General features: G+C 54.5%; 6 protein-coding genes across 6 annotated transcripts; 2 read left to right on the top strand and 4 right to left on the bottom strand.

Annotated features, from left to right (window-relative positions):
• Positions 1-8: 8 nt before the first annotated feature.
• MONBRDRAFT_18424 (uncharacterized protein) lies at positions 9-1,812 on the bottom strand (the record flags this gene model as incomplete). Its single annotated transcript, XM_001744599.1, has 8 exons — positions 9-170; positions 286-428; positions 588-678; positions 786-876; positions 974-1,052; positions 1,155-1,201; positions 1,310-1,475; positions 1,653-1,812. The coding sequence occupies 8 exons, from the start codon at positions 1,810-1,812 to the stop codon at positions 9-11; spliced, it is 939 nt and encodes a 312-aa protein (XP_001744651.1).
• A 3,421-nt stretch (positions 1,813-5,233) lies between these two features.
• Positions 5,234-5,969, top strand: MONBRDRAFT_16076 (uncharacterized protein; the record flags this gene model as incomplete). Its single annotated transcript, XM_001744414.1, has 2 exons — positions 5,234-5,766; positions 5,921-5,969. Coding segments are annotated over 2 exons (582 nt in total), but the record flags the coding sequence as incomplete, so codon positions are not given.
• A 2,422-nt stretch (positions 5,970-8,391) lies between these two features.
• On the bottom strand, positions 8,392-9,679 carry MONBRDRAFT_6995 (uncharacterized protein; the record flags this gene model as incomplete). The annotated part of the gene is made up of 3 exons (XM_001744600.1): positions 8,392-8,768; positions 8,840-9,148; positions 9,277-9,679. 3 exons carry the CDS (start codon positions 9,677-9,679, stop codon positions 8,392-8,394), a joined length of 1,089 nt encoding a protein of 362 aa, XP_001744652.1.
• A 2,365-nt stretch (positions 9,680-12,044) lies between these two features.
• MONBRDRAFT_6996 (uncharacterized protein) lies at positions 12,045-14,414 on the bottom strand (the record flags this gene model as incomplete). The annotated part of the gene is made up of 5 exons (XM_001744601.1): positions 12,045-12,071; positions 12,637-12,912; positions 13,356-13,486; positions 13,722-13,971; positions 14,295-14,414. The coding sequence occupies 5 exons, from the start codon at positions 14,412-14,414 to the stop codon at positions 12,045-12,047; spliced, it is 804 nt and encodes a 267-aa protein (XP_001744653.1).
• Positions 14,415-14,737: 323 nt separating this feature from the next.
• On the top strand, positions 14,738-16,160 carry MONBRDRAFT_24169 (uncharacterized protein; the record flags this gene model as incomplete). The annotated part of the gene is made up of 6 exons (XM_001744415.1): positions 14,738-14,820; positions 14,913-15,136; positions 15,255-15,340; positions 15,481-15,567; positions 15,638-15,733; positions 15,876-16,160. The coding sequence occupies 6 exons, from the start codon at positions 14,738-14,740 to the stop codon at positions 16,158-16,160; spliced, it is 861 nt and encodes a 286-aa protein (XP_001744467.1).
• A 146-nt stretch (positions 16,161-16,306) lies between these two features.
• MONBRDRAFT_31822 (uncharacterized protein) lies at positions 16,307-18,929 on the bottom strand (the record flags this gene model as incomplete). Its single annotated transcript, XM_001744602.1, has 6 exons — positions 16,307-16,782; positions 16,895-17,023; positions 17,185-17,379; positions 17,458-17,658; positions 17,749-18,693; positions 18,846-18,929. 6 exons carry the CDS (start codon positions 18,927-18,929, stop codon positions 16,417-16,419), a joined length of 1,920 nt encoding a protein of 639 aa, XP_001744654.1. The 3' UTR covers positions 16,307-16,416.
• Between the last annotated feature and the right edge of the window lie 148 nt (positions 18,930-19,077).

Below are 19,077 nucleotides of genomic sequence, written 5' to 3' on the forward strand. Positions count from 1 at the left end.
GGAGGTATTTAGTAGGAGGCAAATGAAGCATACAGCTTGTTTAGTTGCTCAAGGAAAATAAAGGTCAGGACGGTATGAGGTCCCAGCCTCGAGTAGTAGGGCAGAAACCCTTTCCAGAGGGCGAAGAAGCCCTCTTGGCGGACTACCTTGCCGAGTACATCTGCGACACCCTTTGAAGGGTGCACAAGAGCGCATGTGAGCACGTGCGTGTCCATTCGAGGTCAGCCCAGATCGGTTGGAGGAGAGTCAAAGCTATATCGGTTTTGGTTAGGGTTGGCTGCATACCGAATACTCTGGCACGCCGTTGATCGTACGCATGTTTTGGATGCGTGTTTTGACAATGTCGACCGGCATGGAGGCCACTGTGGTGAGAACGCCGCTGACCATCGACGCCAGAAAGTGAAGCTTGAGGCCATCAGGCACTTGATCTGGGTAGGAGGCCATGTCGGTGAGAGCGTGGCAACACATGGGAAGGAGCGACGGATAGCAAAACCATAGATGCATATGCCAGAAGAAGAAGAAGAAGAAACAGAAGAAGGAGAAGAAGGAGAAGAAGAGGCAGAGGTTTCAGAAAAGGCGTGACGCACAATTGCTCTGAATAGCTTGCTTTGCCTCCGAATATGAAGCCAGCTGGGTGGCATTGAGCACCATGGCGCGAGCCACAGTTGGCACACACCCCTGTTGCGGGTATAAAGGTGGTTGAGGCGTGTGCAAACGACGAGTGAGATAAGCGAAGCACATATGGGAGAAGAGCCATATTGTCCAAGAAGAGCACAAGAACTCACACGCCAAAGGGTGGCAATGCCCTCTTCGCGAGCAACGCGAACTAGGGCATTTCCTACACCCGTGTAGCCGCGACGCTCAGCGGCAGGCAGGCTGATGGAGTACAAGGTCAACATAGATCCAGAGACATCAGGGAGCGTGTTTGGTGGCACAAGCCATGAAATGATGAGCGCACAATATTTATACGTACGCGCCGTCGGCAGACATGCGAATCAATGCCACTTCGGCCGGGGTGCCAACAATGGCGCCAGAGGCACCAGCGGTCAAGCCTGTAGGCAAAGGGGTTAATCAATTGATCAGGCTGCACAATCGAGGGCGATGGATGCATATCGGTGAGCCTAGGACGGGTCAGCGGCGGCATTGTCCCATACCGATGGCTACTTTGGTCGCAAAGCTTGGAGGAGTGCCGTTGGGATTGCTACATGGACAAAAGAAGGCGGTCAGAGGGGTGTGAGGACTCGGGGCGATTTAGCAGCGGGGAGGACATTATGATGATAACAAACAGGGTGCAGGGGTTTGATGAGACCTGAAGTGGTCAAAAAGGGTGGTGTAAACCCCAAGACGCGTGGTCGTGTAAGTGGCCTGACGCAAGAGTCCAGCGGAAAGCCCAGTATAGACGGCTAGGGCGCCCTCGTTGCGCACGATGGCGGATAGTGTTTGAGCAAAGGAAAGGCTCTGCCCACCCCCACGCCCTGCAGCAGCGGAGCGAGTTGAGTGAGGAAAAAGAGAATGGGTCGGCGTGCAGGGTTGGTGTAGGTATCAATGCGCGCCAAAATGGATAGACATGAAGGGCGCAAGGATCACAGGCCCAGAAGCTCGACCAAGGCCCTGGCCGTGGGATAGTTGGGGCAAGAAAGGGAAGCGATAACACCCACCAGCCAGCTGCATGCGGTTCTTGATGAGGTCCAAGGGCTGGACGAAGCAAGTGGCAGCCATTCCGGCCAGACCGCCAAAAATAAACTTGGTGTGATTTGGTGGCGCAGCAGGCGCAGGCCCGCTTGGCGCGGCGCCATTCTTGGTCGTAGCCATTCTGAAGTGACTGATCCTGATCGCGTCAATACATGCCACTGTGGTGAGCTCACACCTCTGCACCAAAGATCACCGGCGCCGTTCTTGATCAGCAGTATCTGTGCAAACACTCACAGCTGATGGATACAAGAGTGGAGCGAGGAGCGAGGAGCGAGGAGAGAGGAGAGAGGAGAGTGGAGCGAGGAGCGAGGAGAGAGGAGCGAGGAGAGAGGAGCGAGGAAAGAGGAGCGAGGAGAGAGGAGCGAGGAGCTCCAGATAACCCGACACAAACCACTGCGCGAGAAGATGCACCCGCAGAAAATGCCGCTCGATGGTTGAGCAGCCACCGATATGATGACAACATAAAGTCCGTACATGTATGCATTAACCAAGTGAGTCATCCTTAATAAATCTTCGAATAGTCTATATTTTGCTACGCATATTTCAGTTATGTTCGTAGAAGGCGTCAAGTGCATGGGCAATTGCAATGTCAGCCAAATTCCACAGCGAATGAAAGTAAAATACTTTAGGAATATGAAAGAAACCTGACTGCATTCGCAGCCTGTATTCCGAAATATTTCGAAAAGGTTCTCGAGGGAAAACCGGCTTGAAACAATACAGAAGGACGGCTTTCGCCCCAAGAACGAAATTCAGGAGGTCTTTCGGCGCCCGAAGAGGCAGCGCCACTACGAGGCAAGGTCTATCCTCCTCCTGCCGGGTCCATGCTTCTATCTTCTCCTGCTCCACGACTTGGCATCGGCATCTCTCGGTCATGATGATGATGATCATAACCTAGCGTTGTTGTCGGCTCTCAGACCGGCCTCTCTGCTCTGTTGTCATCATTCTGAGTCGAGGGGACTTTTTCGAAGTTTGCGTGCTTGCTGACTATTGGATGATGAGCCAATAGCTCCATGTCCTTGTGGCATCCCCCCCCGCCCCCGTATCTGCTGTGCAGCTCTTTGAAGGCTTTGCCGGTGACCTTGAACCTTGTCCTTCTCGCCGTGGCCCAATGTGATCCCCCCTTCCTTCATACACGGAATCATCCTCTTGTTACCCCGATGCGCAGCGCACAAGGCATCGAGCGTTGTCGAAATCGAACAGTCATCAGTCCACACACACACACACACACACACACACACACACACACACAAAGACGAAGACAAAGACAAAGACGAAAAAGAAACAAAGGAACCTTGAAAATTTCATGTTTAACGTTTCTGTCTCCTCTAACCAATTCTCTCTCTCTTTCTCTGTTGTGTGTGGCCCGTTTTTTTTTTTTGGATCGTCGGGTCTGGGCTTTGGCTGGTGTCACCTTCCGCCGCCTGCCACAACCGCCCCTTCACACTGCCATATTATATTATAATATACATGTACACAGAGGGTACACAATTACTTGCCAACCACGAGCTGCTTCGTTGTTGTTCTTGGCCTTGGCCTTGCCAGCTCGCGTCTCCCCTTGCCCTCTGCTGCGTTTTCGATGGTCCAAGGTAACGGATAGAAAAACGGTCAAGTTCTTCCAGCCTCACTATTCCTCGTTCCCGCTTGCCGTGCAAGTCCATTGTGGACGGCGTCCAGCTGAGAGGCTTGACCAACTCGGGGACGGCTGCTTTCCATGCTGCCGCTTCCGCCAGCCGCCCTTGTTGCACACTTCCACTCCAGACCGCGTCACGGGTGCCGTCACCGCCCTTGATCCGGGTTGTTGCACAGCGCCACGCGCCCGGTCGGCGCCTCCCGCCCCACCTGCACAATGGCTCAACCATCCGCCAGTTTGGCAGCTCTGGCCGCTCGTACACCCGCGCGTGATGTCAAGGGTGAGCGCAATCAACGCCTTGTGATTTTTTTTTCTTTTTTTTTGTTTCCGACTCGCCGTGCTCGCACAGCCGCCGCTGTTTCGCTCCAGGTGCTGTTCTCAATCCTTGTTCCCATCCAACCCCACCCTTTTCGTCCAGACACTGCTCCCAATCCCGTCTCTGCCACGGCATCACCGCCTTCCAGCGAGAAGCTGCCTCGCGGCGCTCACCCTAGCCTCCACCAGAAAGCCGTTGGTACGATCCCTTATCTTCCTTTTCCCCTTTTTCCACTTTGTAACCGTTTTCGCTTCTTTTTCCCTTTGCAACGTTACACTTCTTTCTACCTTTTTGATTTCGTGCGAGCGTTTGAATTTTTTTCTTTCTTTGTGTGTGTGTGTGTGTGTGTGTGTGTGTGTGTGTGTGTGTGTGTGTGTGTGTGTGTGTGTGAAATTTTGCCTTACTTTTGACCGTTGAACTAGCCGTTGTAATGGTCAAGCAAAGAGAGAGAGAGAGAGAGAGAGAGAGAGAACTTTTGGGGGGTGCACGTACCACACCGTTGGGATCCACATGCATCCTTTTTTTTTTTTTTTTTCAGATATCGGTCTGTTCACTGAACCAGCACACGGTGGGCGGGCGCTGCCGTTTGTTCCACTGGGCCTTGTTCTTCTCGGCTATCTCTCTGAGTGCCCTTGACTCAGCCTCTTTGTTCTTTGTTCATGTTGTGGATCGCGAGCTTGCCCTTATTTGCTTGCCTTCAGTTGTGCATTTCGACCCGTTCTCTTTGCAATGATCGAGGGTCTCACCGGGTATCTTGCCTTGTGGTAGATCATTCTTCACCGCAATCTTCCCCACCTGGCGCGGCGGGCAACTCTTCCTCAACGGTTGGTCGCTCTGCCGCCGACTCGACGTCGTTCACGGCCCTCTTGGGACGTCTTGCTTTCACCTTGGGGTGCACTGAATTTTGTTAGGCTCTGTTAAACCGCACAAGCGCACGGCCTGTAGGCGCAGCAGTCGTTGCTGCCGCAGCCCCTGCATCCACTCGCGGCAATTACAACCGACAACCCGTTCCGGTCGCCAACAACAGTACGGCCTCTAGTTTTAGTCAAGCCACCCACACAAGCCCACAACATCCCCGCTATGCATTGAGCACACCGCCCCGCAGCGTTGGCCCGGTACCCATGTACCCTGGCACGTCTGTACCGGGTGTCAAGCCATCCGACGTCATGCAAGCTCCTTCACGGGTTCCCTATCGAGCCCCGCGCTCAGGTGGCAAACAAACGCTGGCCTCAAGCCATCCTACTTCCAATCCCGCCTTGGGCACCCCGAACCATTCGGTTTCTGCCCCAGGCGTTGGCTCTGGGTCAACAACTACCCTGGTCATGGCTTCGCCCGTGACCACAGTTGCTGGTAGCACTGGTGCCAGCCCTAGCCTTTCAAGTACATCTGCGGTCAAGCGACCCGAGTCGCGCCGCAAGTCATCACCATCAACCGCTGACCATTCCACGCTCCCGCCTGTTCCCTACTTCAAGGCCAGCCAGGCGCTCGCGAGGACCAATTCCGAGCCTCTTCGTGCGGCCCCCCGCACCACTGATGCTCTGATGCTGTCACGCTTTGCTTCAGAAACCGATCACGGACCCCTTACGCAGGAGTCGATGGCGGCCCTCTCCCGCGACGTGGCCAGCACGCAAGACTCTGAATCCCTACACAGTTCGACATCCTCTGATCAGGATGGGGAAGATGGGTCGCGCACTAGCAGTCGAGGCCGCAGTCACAGCACTCGGCGCTGGACCAAGGCTGAGGATCAGCGCCTCGTTGAGGCTGTGGAACGCCATCAGGGCAAGAATTGGAAGAAGGTTGCCGAGGAATTTGAGGGCAGGACTGACGTCCAGTGTCTGCATCGCTGGCAAAAGGTACTCAACCCGGATCTGGTCAAGGGACCCTGGACCAAGGAGGAGGACGACCTTGTTATTCAACTCGTTGACAAGTATGGCCCCAAGCGCTGGTCCCTGATTGCTGGCCACCTCAAAGGACGCATTGGCAAACAGTGCCGTGAGCGCTGGCACAACCATCTCCACCCCGACATCAAAAAGACTCCATGGACTGCTGAAGAGGAACGTGTCATCATGAACGCCCACCTGCGTCTCGGCAACAAGTGGGCTGAAATTGCCAAGCTCCTCCCCGGACGGTATGTCGCAACACCCCCAATGGCTTCACAGCTTCCCTCATTCGTACCCTTGATCTGCTTGTTGAGCACGCACGCGCGCGTGAAAGCTCTGCTTGTCCACTCCTGCGCATGCGTTGGATGTGCGCATACTCATCCACCTCATACCTGCATGTAGAACGGACAACTCAGTCAAGAACCACTGGAATTCTACCATGCGGCGCCGGAAGCAGAAAAAGCCAGTGGCTGCCTCCCATGACACGACCGCTGCGCGCAACGAGGCTACCGCTCCTGCGAGTAACACTGCCAACAGTACAGGGACCAGCACGCCAACCAGCCCCAAGCCCAAAGGCAAAGCCGCAGCTCGGGGGCGGGCCAAGCGGGGGCAGCCCAAGCAAGAAGCGGACGACCATCAGTCAACAACCTTGCCCTCTGATTTGGCAAGCAACGCAGATACGGCGGACGCATTGGCGAAGGTGGGCTTGCTGTTGGAAGCAGCTCGCACAACGCAAACACCTCCGCCCGCAAGCAAGCGCTCTAAACTAACTTCGCCCCCAGAACAAGAGGCCTTTAAATTGGAGCGGTTACGTACGCCGCCGCACTCAGAGTCCATGTCGCGAAGACAGAGTGCGCACGATCCAGGAAGCCCGGAGCCACGCTCACCCAATAGTCGAGATGTCGCCACCACGTCGAGGCGTGGTTCCAGCCCCGACAAATTTGCCGCACTTCACAGTCTCACCGAAGCCGCTGCTGAGGCTGCATCTCGAGGTGAGCTTTCCAAATCGGGTGAAAGCTGATCACCCCGGCTTTGCCCGTGGACACGCCTTTGTTTGTTTGGTTGTGTGTGTATATGTTTGTTTTTCTTACTTACTTTTTGGGTAAATGTCTCTGCAGGCGCCGGCTCTCGTGGCTCGGAACAGGGCGAATCGGTGGTGCGCCCGACCACAAACCCGGGCTTGACAACACCACAGCGGCATCGGGTCGTTGACTCGGCTCTGAACGATGAACGGTCACCACAGGTGCAAACCCCCCGACAATTGCGCATGGCCGGCAAGAGCCTGGTGGTGCAATCACCGGGTACCAAGGAGTTTTTGGATGCCGTTCAGATGCTCCACACGGCCACCAATTAGGTGTATCACCCAACACTCGAGTCCAGAGGGCCAACTCTGTGTTCATCTACAAGGCCGTACGTAGCGGGCTGGTGTCATGCGTGGTGCGCAGCTCTTCTGCATGTGAAGGCATGTGTGTGTCTCTGGTGTGTGGTTATTGTTCTTCCGTTCTTCCTTGTTCTGTCAGCATTTGGTTGCCTTTGGCTTTTGCTCTTGAGAAAAAAGGCATTTGGCGCGCGATTGTTATTGATGTCTGCACGGGTCTTGTTACAAACCTGACTGGTCCCCTCGCCTATTTCCTCTGATGGTCGGAACCTCGAGCTTGATCGATCTTTTTCACGGTCGAGGATTGTTTTACTGTTTGACATTTGTTTCCCCAACTTTTTCGTGTTTTCTTTCTTGATTTCCTTCGTTATTTGAGTGGTCGATTGATTCCTGGCTTGCGCAGCACCGAACTTTGTTCTTGTGGTTTGTGTGTTGACTTTGTGTGTGTGTGTGTGCCAGGTTATGGCAGTGTCCAGACCGGTGTGTTGTCGCGCCAAGGAGGAGAGACAATCGAGTGAACAAAGACGTGCTGGTCGAATATAAATTTGCAGTGAAGTTTCCGTGCAACGGAAAGGTCCGCAGACCATGGGCACACTTGGATAGGAAAAAGAGCATCCCAGATGCACAAAGAGAAAAAAAAGGGTTGACTCTATCCAGGACCAGAGACAAACGCAAGGCCTGGCAGCAGCCAAAGGCGCGCGCTAACCGCGCACCCTTGCCAAACAGCTGCATCATCAGCCAAACAATTGGGACAGCTACAGGAATCAGTGAACAAGAACATGATGACACGACACAAGGGTATTTTGCAAAGGCAACTACATACAGGGCAAGCCATGACCCAACACACTCAGGTAGATACGGACGTGCCCAACGCGACCAAGGGCAATCAGTGGGAATCAAAAAAAAAAGAAGGAAAAACACATGGACCAAATTAAACCGCCATTAAGGAGGAAAGCGTGTCCAAAACACAAGACGGCCGAGCGCCAAATGCAGAGGTATCGAGTACAAGGTGATAAAGAGATGGGATCAGAACAGAGATTCAAGAAGGAAGAAAAGTACAGGCAGGTTCGGATTCGAGTCGAAGAAGAGGCGTCTGCTCTCAGAGCTCGTGCTCAAGAGGCGCGGGGCACTAGATTGAACAAAGAAGATGGACGGCCTCGGTCATGTACGTGTGCCGCTTGGCGGCCAGAAAATCAGAAAGTTGTCGACTGCTTAAGCTTTGTTGAGTGCACTGAGCTGGCTGGCCGGTTTGAGTGGCCCGTGACAGTGCACACAAGATTTGCCGAGGTCAACGTAGTGGGGCACAAATTCGCAGCGAGGGCAGCGATATTTGAGCTTGATGAAGCGCAAGGCGCAAGCATTACAATAGGTTTCTTTCTCCACCTCGCGCCAAGTGGGGGTACTAGAGATGTTCAGGGCAAGAAAAAAAGAACGGGGAAGGTGAGCCAAAAACCCAGGGATGGTGCTTGACAAATCGAACAATGCCATGCAAGGCTCAAAATGGCTCGGTCGAGAGTGGGTCATTGTGCGAGAGAAAGACATACTCATGCGTCTTGCATGACACGCAAGTGCGGCTGGTGGTGCCACGGCGTTTGTGTGCGCGTTTGGGGGTGATCTGGGCGCCATTTGACTGGCTGAAGCGCCGCCGGCTGGGAACGGGGGCATCCTTGCGCTCTTGAGCGGCGAGCATGTGTTTGATGACCATGTGGGTATTGCGAGGAAGACGATCAAAATCCACTTCAATACCACCAGTGGGGCGATACCACCAGGACACGTTTTCCTCAGAGGTGTGGCGGATGATATCCAAAACGGCACCTATCAGGGAACATAAGCGCAGCGATAGCAATGAGGTGAGCATGGCCATGACCAAGTCTAATAGAGGATGGGAACAAAAAAAAGGGACAGCGACAGAGAGAGAGAGCGAGCGACCGACAGGGACGCACCGGCTTTGACGTGATTAAGACGCGCCACACGCTGGGCAAGCTGGAGGCATTCGGTGTGTGGCATGTCGGTTTGAGCCTGATCAGCATTCTTGAATGGGGTGATGGTTCCAACAGGGGCTGGGACTTGGGGCTGGGCAAGGGTCGGGACCGACCCAAGCAGGGACTGCGTCACAGGACCAGCGGGTTGCGTTCCGGTGACCGTAGAGCTGATGGTAGTGGTGAGGTTGGGGGCTGTTGAGGCGCGTGTCAAAGGAATTTTGCTGGGCTCTGGGGCCATCTGGCTCAACGTGTTGGCGGAGACGCTGCCATCTAAGAGGGAGGGGAAACAATGATCAAGAGGAAAACAGTCAAATGAGGGAGTTTCGCGAGGAGAATCTTGGAGGGTTCAGAGTCAGAAAGGAAAGAAGGAAGAAGGGGCAAGTCAAAGCGGTGCGTACCGCCAAAAGGATCAGTGGCAACATCATTTACGCCAGGGGGCTTGGTCAACAAGTCGGAGGCCTGCGCACCGTTGGAGGAGGCGTTGGTGGAGGTGGCTGCAGAAGGGGCAGGTTTGTCGTCGAAAACATCGTTGGTCAAGTCATCCGAGTTTTGGGGGTCATCAGCGTCCGGCACAACGAGGTCAAGGTTGGTGGAAGAGCTCAGGCGCAGGTTGTCGGGGAGGGAGGGCAGGCGGTTGAGGGCGGAGAAAGAGGCCGCACTCTTGCGCGGGTGCTCGATACTGTCAAGGAGTTGCTCGGTCTGTGCGACCGAAGGTCGACGGGCGTACATCATGTTTCCAATGCTGGGAAGACGGCTTGGCGCATCAAATTCACGTAGACCCGCGTCGGCTACCACTTCCATGCTATGCTGGGCTTCCGACTGGCAGCTGTCAACCCTTGGCGTTCAAACGGCAGCCACCTCTGGTTGCTCAAGTACTCCACACACACACATGCAGACGCACACGTATTGATAAATAGATCTGTACCCAGGCAATAGTCGGTCGACCAGCTATGCAAGAGGCGGAAGGACGTGGCGCTGGACGCGCGCACGCGAAAGAAGAGAGAGAGAGAGAGAGAGAGGAGAGAGAGATGTCAGGGACTTTTGGAGGCGATGGTGGCAATGAGAAAAATGAAAGAGAGGACGTGGTCAAGTCTGTTTTTCTCTCTCTCTCCCTCTCTCTTTCTCTCTCTCCCTCTCTGTCTCTCTCTCTGTGTTTCTGTGCTTTCGTGGGATGTCACCCAAACGGTTGAAGGGAAGATAGGAAGGTGGACGAGAGGGACTCCAACGGCGCCGAGTGGTGCTGTGGGAATGGGGTGTGGCTGTTGGTGGAAGGATCAAGAAGTAGACTGCTGCGCCAAGTGTATGTTTGCAGATGCAGCCAAACAGGATGAAGTGAGAGAAAAGGATAAAGGAACGCACTCACACTCTGCCCCGTCCCTGCTCTCACAGTCTGTTTGGCTATGGTTCCCCTTGGGCTGTTGACTCGCTCAACTCATTCCTCCTCCCCGCTGCCGTGCCTCTCTGAACGAAACGAAGCATTGGCTGCGCCGAATCCAGCGACTGCCTGGTCTCTCACTCCTTCAGCCCAAAGCCGAAGCCGCAGCCTCCCCTGCCTGATACGGCCAGCTTCTTCTTGCCCAACTCTACCTAGCTCTGTTCAACCGGCTGCCAGCCTTCAGAGCCAGGCGCTGCCAACCAGCCCCGCCTCTTCGCGCGACCCCCTGTGGTTCTCGAAAGAGAGGTGTGTGCGTGTCGTGTAAAGCATCCCTGTGGTCAGATCAACCAGCAGGCGCAACACATCTTGTGGGAGACGTTGACGGGTGGGTGACAGGGCGCCCGATTTTGCACATGCAGCACGCCATCAATTTGTATCACAAATCACACTTTGACCATTTAAAGTCTGATAAAGTTTACATTATGATCAATTTGTCTGCGTTCGTAAGACCAGTCCCATAACCCACAAAACAAACATGTGGGTGGAGGGGAAAAGTGACGTATGGTGACTGGGACGACGTGGGAAGAGATCGTTCTAACGGCTTCTGTTATCTCTGCGTAGCCCACCACAATCTGCCCACCTCTCTGGATTCCTCTGTTAAACCCTATGTTATAACCGAGGTTTCGACGATAGCCAACCGTGTCTCTCTGAGGTAACACCGAGTTTCATCAAGGTTCTCTTGTTTCCTTTTCGTGTGAAACGGGACAAGATGTGCACCAATTCCCCAAACGCTGGACTGGCGCTTGTGATGGAACTTGCACATGCAAGTGAAGGCAGCCTTGGGCGTGCGGTAAGGTTCGCGACGCGGACACCAGAGAGTGAGGGGCCGGCCAGAAGGATGCTCCATGAGAATAGCAGCAGCAGCAGAAGCAGCAGAAGCAGCACAGGGGACGGACAGGGGAGAGGCCTGAGGCAAAACCAAATTAATTTATTAAGCTTTTGCAATATGCCCTTGAGAATCATTAACATCGGATGTAAATTTTGTGCTCCCCGGTGAAGGGATAATAGTGTCTCGTCGCTTGGGCCAGGTCTAGCTTTTTTTGCGTCAGAGAGGAGCTGATCCAGTCCAAGGCAGTCAGCAAGCATCAAAGCGACCGGCTTTATTTAAGTCGTATGATTTCTCGAGAATTCGACCAAGCCTGCCTTGACGCATTGCTGTTGTTAGCTTGACCGTTTTTTTTCTTGCGCCTCGCTCCCTTTCCCCCTTTCTGACCAATTTGGAGGTCTGAGCTGACCGGGTTCAGATGGGTCTGGTGCGCGTTCATAGGAGGCCTTTGCACATGCAGCTGACTGACTCATCACACCCCTTGCCAAACGTCGGGGAGAATCGCTCAAGGCACTTGGCTCATCCATTATTCTGAATTGACTGAGGAGCCACGTATCGCCCGAGCCCGACGCGAACTTTTTTTCTGACTTTGCAAAAACTCGGTCGAATGTCATGCCCAACCCATTCCGACCCATGCGCAATGCGCATATGGGGTGCTTGACACCTGGTGTTGCATACCATTGGTGCACTATTGCGCCCGCGCCTCGACCCCATACGCTCGTGCCCTGCCGCGCGGTCGATATAACGTGGCCACCATCCTGCCGGGTTACGATACACGCAACAAACGCAATGTCAACCCTGTCATTGACAAAAACTTGGCACGTCCGCGCGCCCTCACATAACACCGCAGCTCGTTCTGCGAGTCGTCTACTGTGGAGCACAGGTGTGCCCGGTGCCAGTCATCCCTACTGATCCCTGTTATGTGGTACGACCTGTAGGAGCGAAAAAGGGCACAGGCATTACCCCTCGTGAACCCCCTTTTGGCCGCTGAACCTGCCCTGTGGGACCGAGGCAAGGCCTCGCCTTGCAGATCTAGGCATCCCGCTCGCGCACACACACGCACACACACGCACACACACACACACTAGCAACAGGACGCACCAACTATGCCCCAAGGAAGGTCGCCATGAAGGGTCGGACTGACTCGATTACCGAACCCAAAACATCATCAACACTCGTCAATATGGCTGGAATCAGCTGCGCTGCAGCATCGCCCACTTGTCAGCTAGAGAGGAAAAGCAACCATGACCAGCATCGTCGCACGGTACCCATATCTGCCAAACTGCATCCACATCCATCCGTCGCCAAACTCGTTCCATCTCTTTTCTCGCAATCGACACAGCTCAGCAAAGCGCCGCCATGAGCCGATCACGTTCTTGGATCAGCTGGGCCTTCCGCTGCCGGAATCGCTCCTAATCCACGCACAACCCGACCTTGGGGAATGAGTGTCACGCAAAACAAAGCAGCAGACGGCTCAGATTGCAGGTATGCACGCACCAGGAGTTTGATGGTCTTCTTGTCGGGACTGGGAGACGGTGAAGCAACAGATGCGCAAGTGTCCGAGGTTGCCGCCGTGGCCAGTGGGCGCGAGAGAAGCAGTTCGACGTAGGATTCCTCCTCCTCCAGCTGTGCCTGTGCTCGTGCCAATTGCCCCTCCGTCTGCTCAATGTCCACAGCTAGTTGCCCGCAGGCCTCAGTCAGTTGAAGCACCTCAGTCGAGCGAGCCCGGTACTCCTTTTGCATCAAGCTATGTCGCTCCTCCGTGGCCAATTGCTGTGAAATTCCAAAGCGAACACAGGGGGAAAAGATCAGAGGCCAAATACACCCTTGAGTCAAACACCACTCAGCTCAGGTCGCAGCATCACATTCACACAGCTACGAAGAACCAAGTCCAATAGATTAAACAAGTCTTTCCCGTGCTGGGTAGTGCATGGGAAGGCCTTTCGTCGCACCGTGTTGTGCAAGTCCAACCGAGCAGCTTCGAGCTCGGTTTCAAGCCTTTGACGCTGTTCTTCCAGTTCAGCACACAGAGAATGCGTATACTGCATGCCACGGGCCAGGCAATCCATGCAGTGAGCAGCAGCGGGGCTGGCGCCATTCCATTTCAGTCAAGACATCTCCAATCCCTGAACCACTGCGCTATGCATCTGTTCACCTCCCCCCTCTGTTCCAAACACGCCATTTCGGCTGGGAGCAGGGCCATGATACCATCTCACCTCGAGAAGTAGCGATGTTTCTTTCATGTACGCGCCAGCTTCGGCTTCATAATCATCCGAAGCGTAATTCCAGACTTGCCCCGTGTCAATGTTCCGAGCCCGCCCGTGACCCGTCTTGTGAAAGTGCCTGCCTCGGAAAAAAAAAAAAAAAAAAAAAAAAAAAAAACAAGGGTGCAAGCACACGCATACACATCCGCATATTCAGGATGAGAGAAGGAGACTTGTCAAAATTGCAGCCAAGCCCATGGTGAGGTCCTGTTCCGCCCTCAGGCGCGCGACAAATCGAAGAAACGTACGCAAGTGCGTGGCCATTGCCATCCGAGGTGCCATCGCCCTGCCACTGCTGGCGGGAACAATTGATCTCACCACAGGTCAAGCACATCCAAAGATGCGAGCGCAAGTCGCACTGCCCACAGGTCTGCAGCTCGCTTGCAAAATCTTTGCGGCAGATGGGGCACACCGTGTTCTCGTAGTCGGCAAAGCAGACCAAATGAAACCAGTGCCCACAGGCGAGGACCAACGGCAGGTTGGTATCACTGTGAGCCTCGAGACAGATGGTACAGTTGGCCGACGCATCCACCTCACAAGTCAACTCTCGCAACTCGTCCACGTCCACCTGCCGCAAAGGGTGCCGCGGAAACATTTTGCTCAGATGGGCCTCCACCACCGCCACGTCATCCGCTGACCACGTTTCGAAATAGTAGCACAGGCCTGCATTTTTGAACGGGCACCCCATCACACACACACACATGGCGCAGGCCATTAGCATACCAAGTTCCCAAGGCCAATACACTCCAAATCAAGGCGAACGCACCCAAGTCTCCCTCACAAGGTCGCGTCACGTAGAGGCGGCGCAGCTGGACCCATCAGGATGCATGAACCGTGAGTCAACAACTTTCAAGAGCAACGTCCACTTCCCATGGCTTGAAGCCGACTCACCAGACTGGGAATGCTTGACCGCAAGACCAGATTTTGCAGCACAGATAAGGTTTCCAACACGTCGCGTAGCTCCAACCCCGCCGCCACCTCCGCCTCGGCTGCCGCCGCCACAGCCGCCATCTTGGTCGTTGAGCCCGGAAGAAAACAGAAAATAAATATCTGACATCTTCATGTCAGATTGGGTTTGTGTAGAGAGAATGAAGGTTATTGAAGAAAATATTGTGGGAACAACGTCAGATACTGCATATGCTTGAGAAAGTTTGTGGCAAGACCTTGGAGCTTTTTGTTGCTATTTGAGCCCAAAAAATTTTAAATTTTTTTTGGTTGGAAAGAAAGAAAAAAAATCATGGCGACGACGACAGGAGCGCAGCGGGGAACGGGTTGCTACTTTGTCGGTTTGGACGACGCAGCGGGTCAGGCCAGCGAGACTGGGTCAAGCTGTGATGATAAATTTACTTGCCAAGCGCCAGCAAAAGCAGATGGCTCGCTTCAAGCTGCCTTTGAACGGTTTCGCAATCAACGCCGGGTCCGTGACCTCACATCCAATGACTTGTGACATCTGCGCCCTCTGGCTCACCGTATGCTTCAATCTCGCTCTGGGCTGCATGTGACATGCAGGCCAACCTACAGCAGGCTCAACGAAAAGCTCAGGAGAAACGAGCAGCCCGGACACCGGAGCAGCGCCAAGCTCTACGCCAGCGATTTCTCCAGCAGGTCCGCGTGCTTGCCAACCGTATCTTCCACGACGTACACCACCCGCACCCTCATGGCGCATCGCCTGTTTCAGATCAAATCCTACATGGGCATCCCGTACTCGCGCAAATACCACCGCGATCCCAGCTGTGAGCTATCCATGCTGTGCCAGTACAGACCCCTTCGGTGCCGTGCCGTTGAATCTCATACTTCGCCTTGCTCGGGTGCACCTCTCAGCTCCCCACTACGACGCGCCATTATATCTAGACTGCTGCGGCTTGGTTCGCCAGGCTCTTCGCGATCTTGAAAAGGAATTTGGCTTCTCTGTCGGTCCCTGGAACCAGGCCTACCAGGTTGTGAAGACATGGTCCATGGCTTGTCGGAATTTGGTGCAACCATTCACCACTCACCACTCACCACTCAACGCTTTGCCTGGCCCCGTTGCCGTTGCCGTTGGTGCCATCGTTTCGGAAAATTTGCCGGGCTTTTCTAGTTTGATACCCTGCCGGTGGCCCTGACCCCAGAAACCATGCAGCCCGGCGACTTGGTTTTCATCTCTGGTGACTACTTTCGCCCCACGGTGCGTGCGACAGCAGTGTCCTCCCCGTTCGTGCCCATCACAGATCAATGACGCTCGGCCTGCTACGCAGAAACGCACGCAACGTCACCAAATGGTCCACGTGGAAGTTTGGTTGGGCGAAGGCGAAAAGACCATTGGAGCGCGCCACCAAACGGGGGTTATACAGGTCTGCTCGATTCCATCCCATCTTGCCCGTGCACTCGATGCCACCCAGCGCGCCTGTCTCTGATCACGCCGTCCCCAGTTGCACTTGCCTATGGACAATGCCTCAAACACCCGTTCCTCCCTCCTGCTGCGTCTGATGACAGGTTCACGACTCGTACAAGTTTGTCAGCAAGTCGTACGGCAACATGCAATTCTACTTCCGCTCCATCGATACCTGGCTAGATGGGGTGTGCAAGAGCCATTGCACCGAGCACGATTGGCTCAGCAAAGCCGAGCGGCGGAACAAGTACTCCCTCTTTGGTACGTCTGGCATTGAGGCAAGCCAGGACCTTCTTGGCAACGCTCAAGACGCCACCGATACGGCCCGTGAGGAAGAGGCGGATCAGGACGCTGACATTGCAGCGAGTGATGACGACGAGTTGGAGTAGCAGGGGCGGCGGGCAACGATCGGCCGGCCGTAACACCCCTCAAGTCCAACAGCACCTGTTGTCTGTCAAAAAATGGGTTGTCATGCGAACTGGGCGACCTTTGCATAATCATCATTATTATTACCCAGGATTGATGCGTGCTGCTTAAAGTGTCAGTCAATTATCATGTTCAAATGCCAAGATAACTCAATCACCTGAAACCAGTCACCAAGCGATCTTCAATGGTTGATGGAAGCAAGCGCGGGCCAAAAAGCGCCTACACCAACGCATGTGACATCTCGGGCTCGGTCGACTGAAGAATGGCTTGTACCAGACGTGCTCCCTGATCACGCGCATCGGCCGTACTAGGCTCTGCATCACCCACCCCGTTGCCAGCTTTGGGTGCGGCCTCCTCCACCTCTGTTGCCATGTCTTCTTCCACATTTGAGTCGCCAAAAACATGAGGAATGCCACGTTGATGCAAGTGCTTAACATCACGTTCATCCAAACTGCGCAGCGACTTGGCCATGGCTGCCTCCGGACGGCCCAACCCCAGGTCGTCCCAGTGCTTGAAGTGGTAATTGGCTGTGGCGATGCGCAGATGCAGACGCGTGTCCCAGTTGTGGTCTTTCTTACTCGACGCCTACAGATGTGCCGGTCGAGTGGTGTGCGATCAGGTGACGCAAGTCTCACACACGATGGGATACCGCCGCCCTTCTGGCTGGTTGGCACATGCAGGGTCCAACATCACTAACCTTGGTGAGCATGTCTACCACACGTGCGGTAGGCTGACCATCTTGTCGGAACCAAAGCATGGCCAGTTCATAGCGCGCGTAAAACACTAGCCAGTCCTCGTTCTTCAGCTCGGGACGCAAATCCTCGACCTGGCCGATTCGAAAAGAAAAGGATTAAAAAAAAAAAAAGAAAGGAAAATAAACATGAGTATAAACCTTGCAGCGGGCGCAAATGACAGGAGGCTTGCGCACACACACGCACACACGCACACACATCCAACACATCCAACACATCCAGCACACTTACACACCTCTTGAAAACTATTCTCAGCTTGGCTTTGCATGCCCAATTGTGCGCACAGAGCACCATATAGGGTCGTGACCAAGGCACGCTTATCAGGTGACGTAGTTGCATCTAGCTTACTCCGTTCCCGTGCTACGTCGTCAAAAGCCATATCAAGCACTGCTCGATTCATGTGGTAAAATCCGGCCCAGACATATAGGATCTAAATGGGCACACAGCCATGGCCCTCTTAGCTTCATGGTATGCCAGTGTCGCTCGGGCGGTTGCAAGGCTCACAAACCTCAAGGGCGGACAAGACGAGATCGTAGTCGTGGTCGTAGACATTATCATTCGCCCGTCGTTTGCAAAAAATGTCCACGGGAATTCGGCCCGTCCCAAACTTGATCACTTCCATGTCTTTGATGGCTTGAAAGCGCTGAAGCGCCTCTGAACGCCGGCCCAGGTGATCCAAGCATGTGGCAGCCATGTAGCTGTAGAAGACCTTTACAAAACAGAAGCCCAGGAGAGAGAAGCACATGAGGCAAAGTCAAGAAGGCCAGAAAACACGGAGATCACGCTCAATGCCCCGAACCTTGGACCAATCGTTGGTGTCGAGGAGGATGAGCCAATGCTTCAGCGCCTGCTCAAAGTCGTAGAGCGCCATGGCGGAGAAGGCAATCTCGTAATCGCACATGTCGGCCAACGGCTTCCACTCAGACTGACGGTCCTTGGCACGGTGGTAACACTCGAGGCTGCGCACTGACTGCCGCCGCAAGCGCGCATAGCGGCCTTCAAACATGTAAAACCAGCCCGAATCGGGATAACGCTCCGCAGCCACTGCCATGATCATGCCAACATCCTCCTGATACTTTTCAGTGCCCAGATCGTAGGTGGATTGTAGAAAGGTATGGTGCATCAGCAGGCCCAACCCGGCGATTGGTGAAAGAACCGAATTATGCTTGTAGGCAGCGAGCAAGCTGTTGATACCATCTGCACGCGAAGTCGGAAAGCCGAGGATCTTGGCCACGGCTAGGATCTTGGGAGGCAGAATGGAGCAAGCCAGATTGAAGACACCAAAACCAAAGTCAATGGCAGCGCGAGTCTCCAAGTGCACGGGGTCCTTCTGCCCGGGTTCAAACTCGACCAACTTGCTGAGCCGGGAATAATTTTGCCAGACGGTGCGGACGTTCAGACCAGCCGACACCTTATCAAAAACCGAGCCTCCGAGCAGGCTCAAGATGGCATGAAGGAGCATGCACTCGGTCTCCATGACCTCGTAAAAGATGGCCTCTGGGCTCAGCGTTTCCTTGGCTCGACTGCCAAACCACGAGCTGGCAGGCCTCATGGCTTTGCGCAGGTCGCGGGCCATACCCTGAGCCCGGGTGGCCATTTCTTGCCCCCGCTTGACGTCTTCCTCCTCCATGGTGAGCAAAGCCCAGAGCCAGAGGATGGCAGTTTTGCCCAATGCAAAGATGGGCACGTCAATGTGCTCGTCGAAAAAGGCCTCAGCCTGTCGCGGCTGGTTGATGAAGAAGAGCTACGAGTGAACAGGCATGCAAGCTGATGAGATGTGCGCGTGCGTGCGTGCTCGTTGTGCGCCTCTGCGGTTTGACGAGTTTTATGGCTGTCGTGATGTTGAGCCTGATGGAGGGCTACGAGGGGCGGCCGGTTCAGAAACTTTTGTGATACCTTGAAGCCATGCCGAATCTCGGCGTTGGTCATGTCCGCAAGCTTGGGCAGGCCCTCTTCGTCGAAAGGAACGTGATGCTCCATTGTGTGGGCGCCTTGTTGTTGCCAAATCAACTGCAGGACACACCTTCCTTACGACCAGCTCTTGCGTGGGCTCCTCGTCGCCCCTCTCACCAACAACTGGGCTGGCACCACCCCTGCCCGTCGTTAAAAACACGATGGGACGGCCCAG

Source organism: Monosiga brevicollis, genomic scaffold (assembly GCF_000002865.3).
Source record: "Monosiga brevicollis MX1 MONBRscaffold_6 genomic scaffold, whole genome shotgun sequence".
Classification (NCBI taxonomy): domain Eukaryota; class Choanoflagellata; order Craspedida; family Salpingoecidae; genus Monosiga; species Monosiga brevicollis.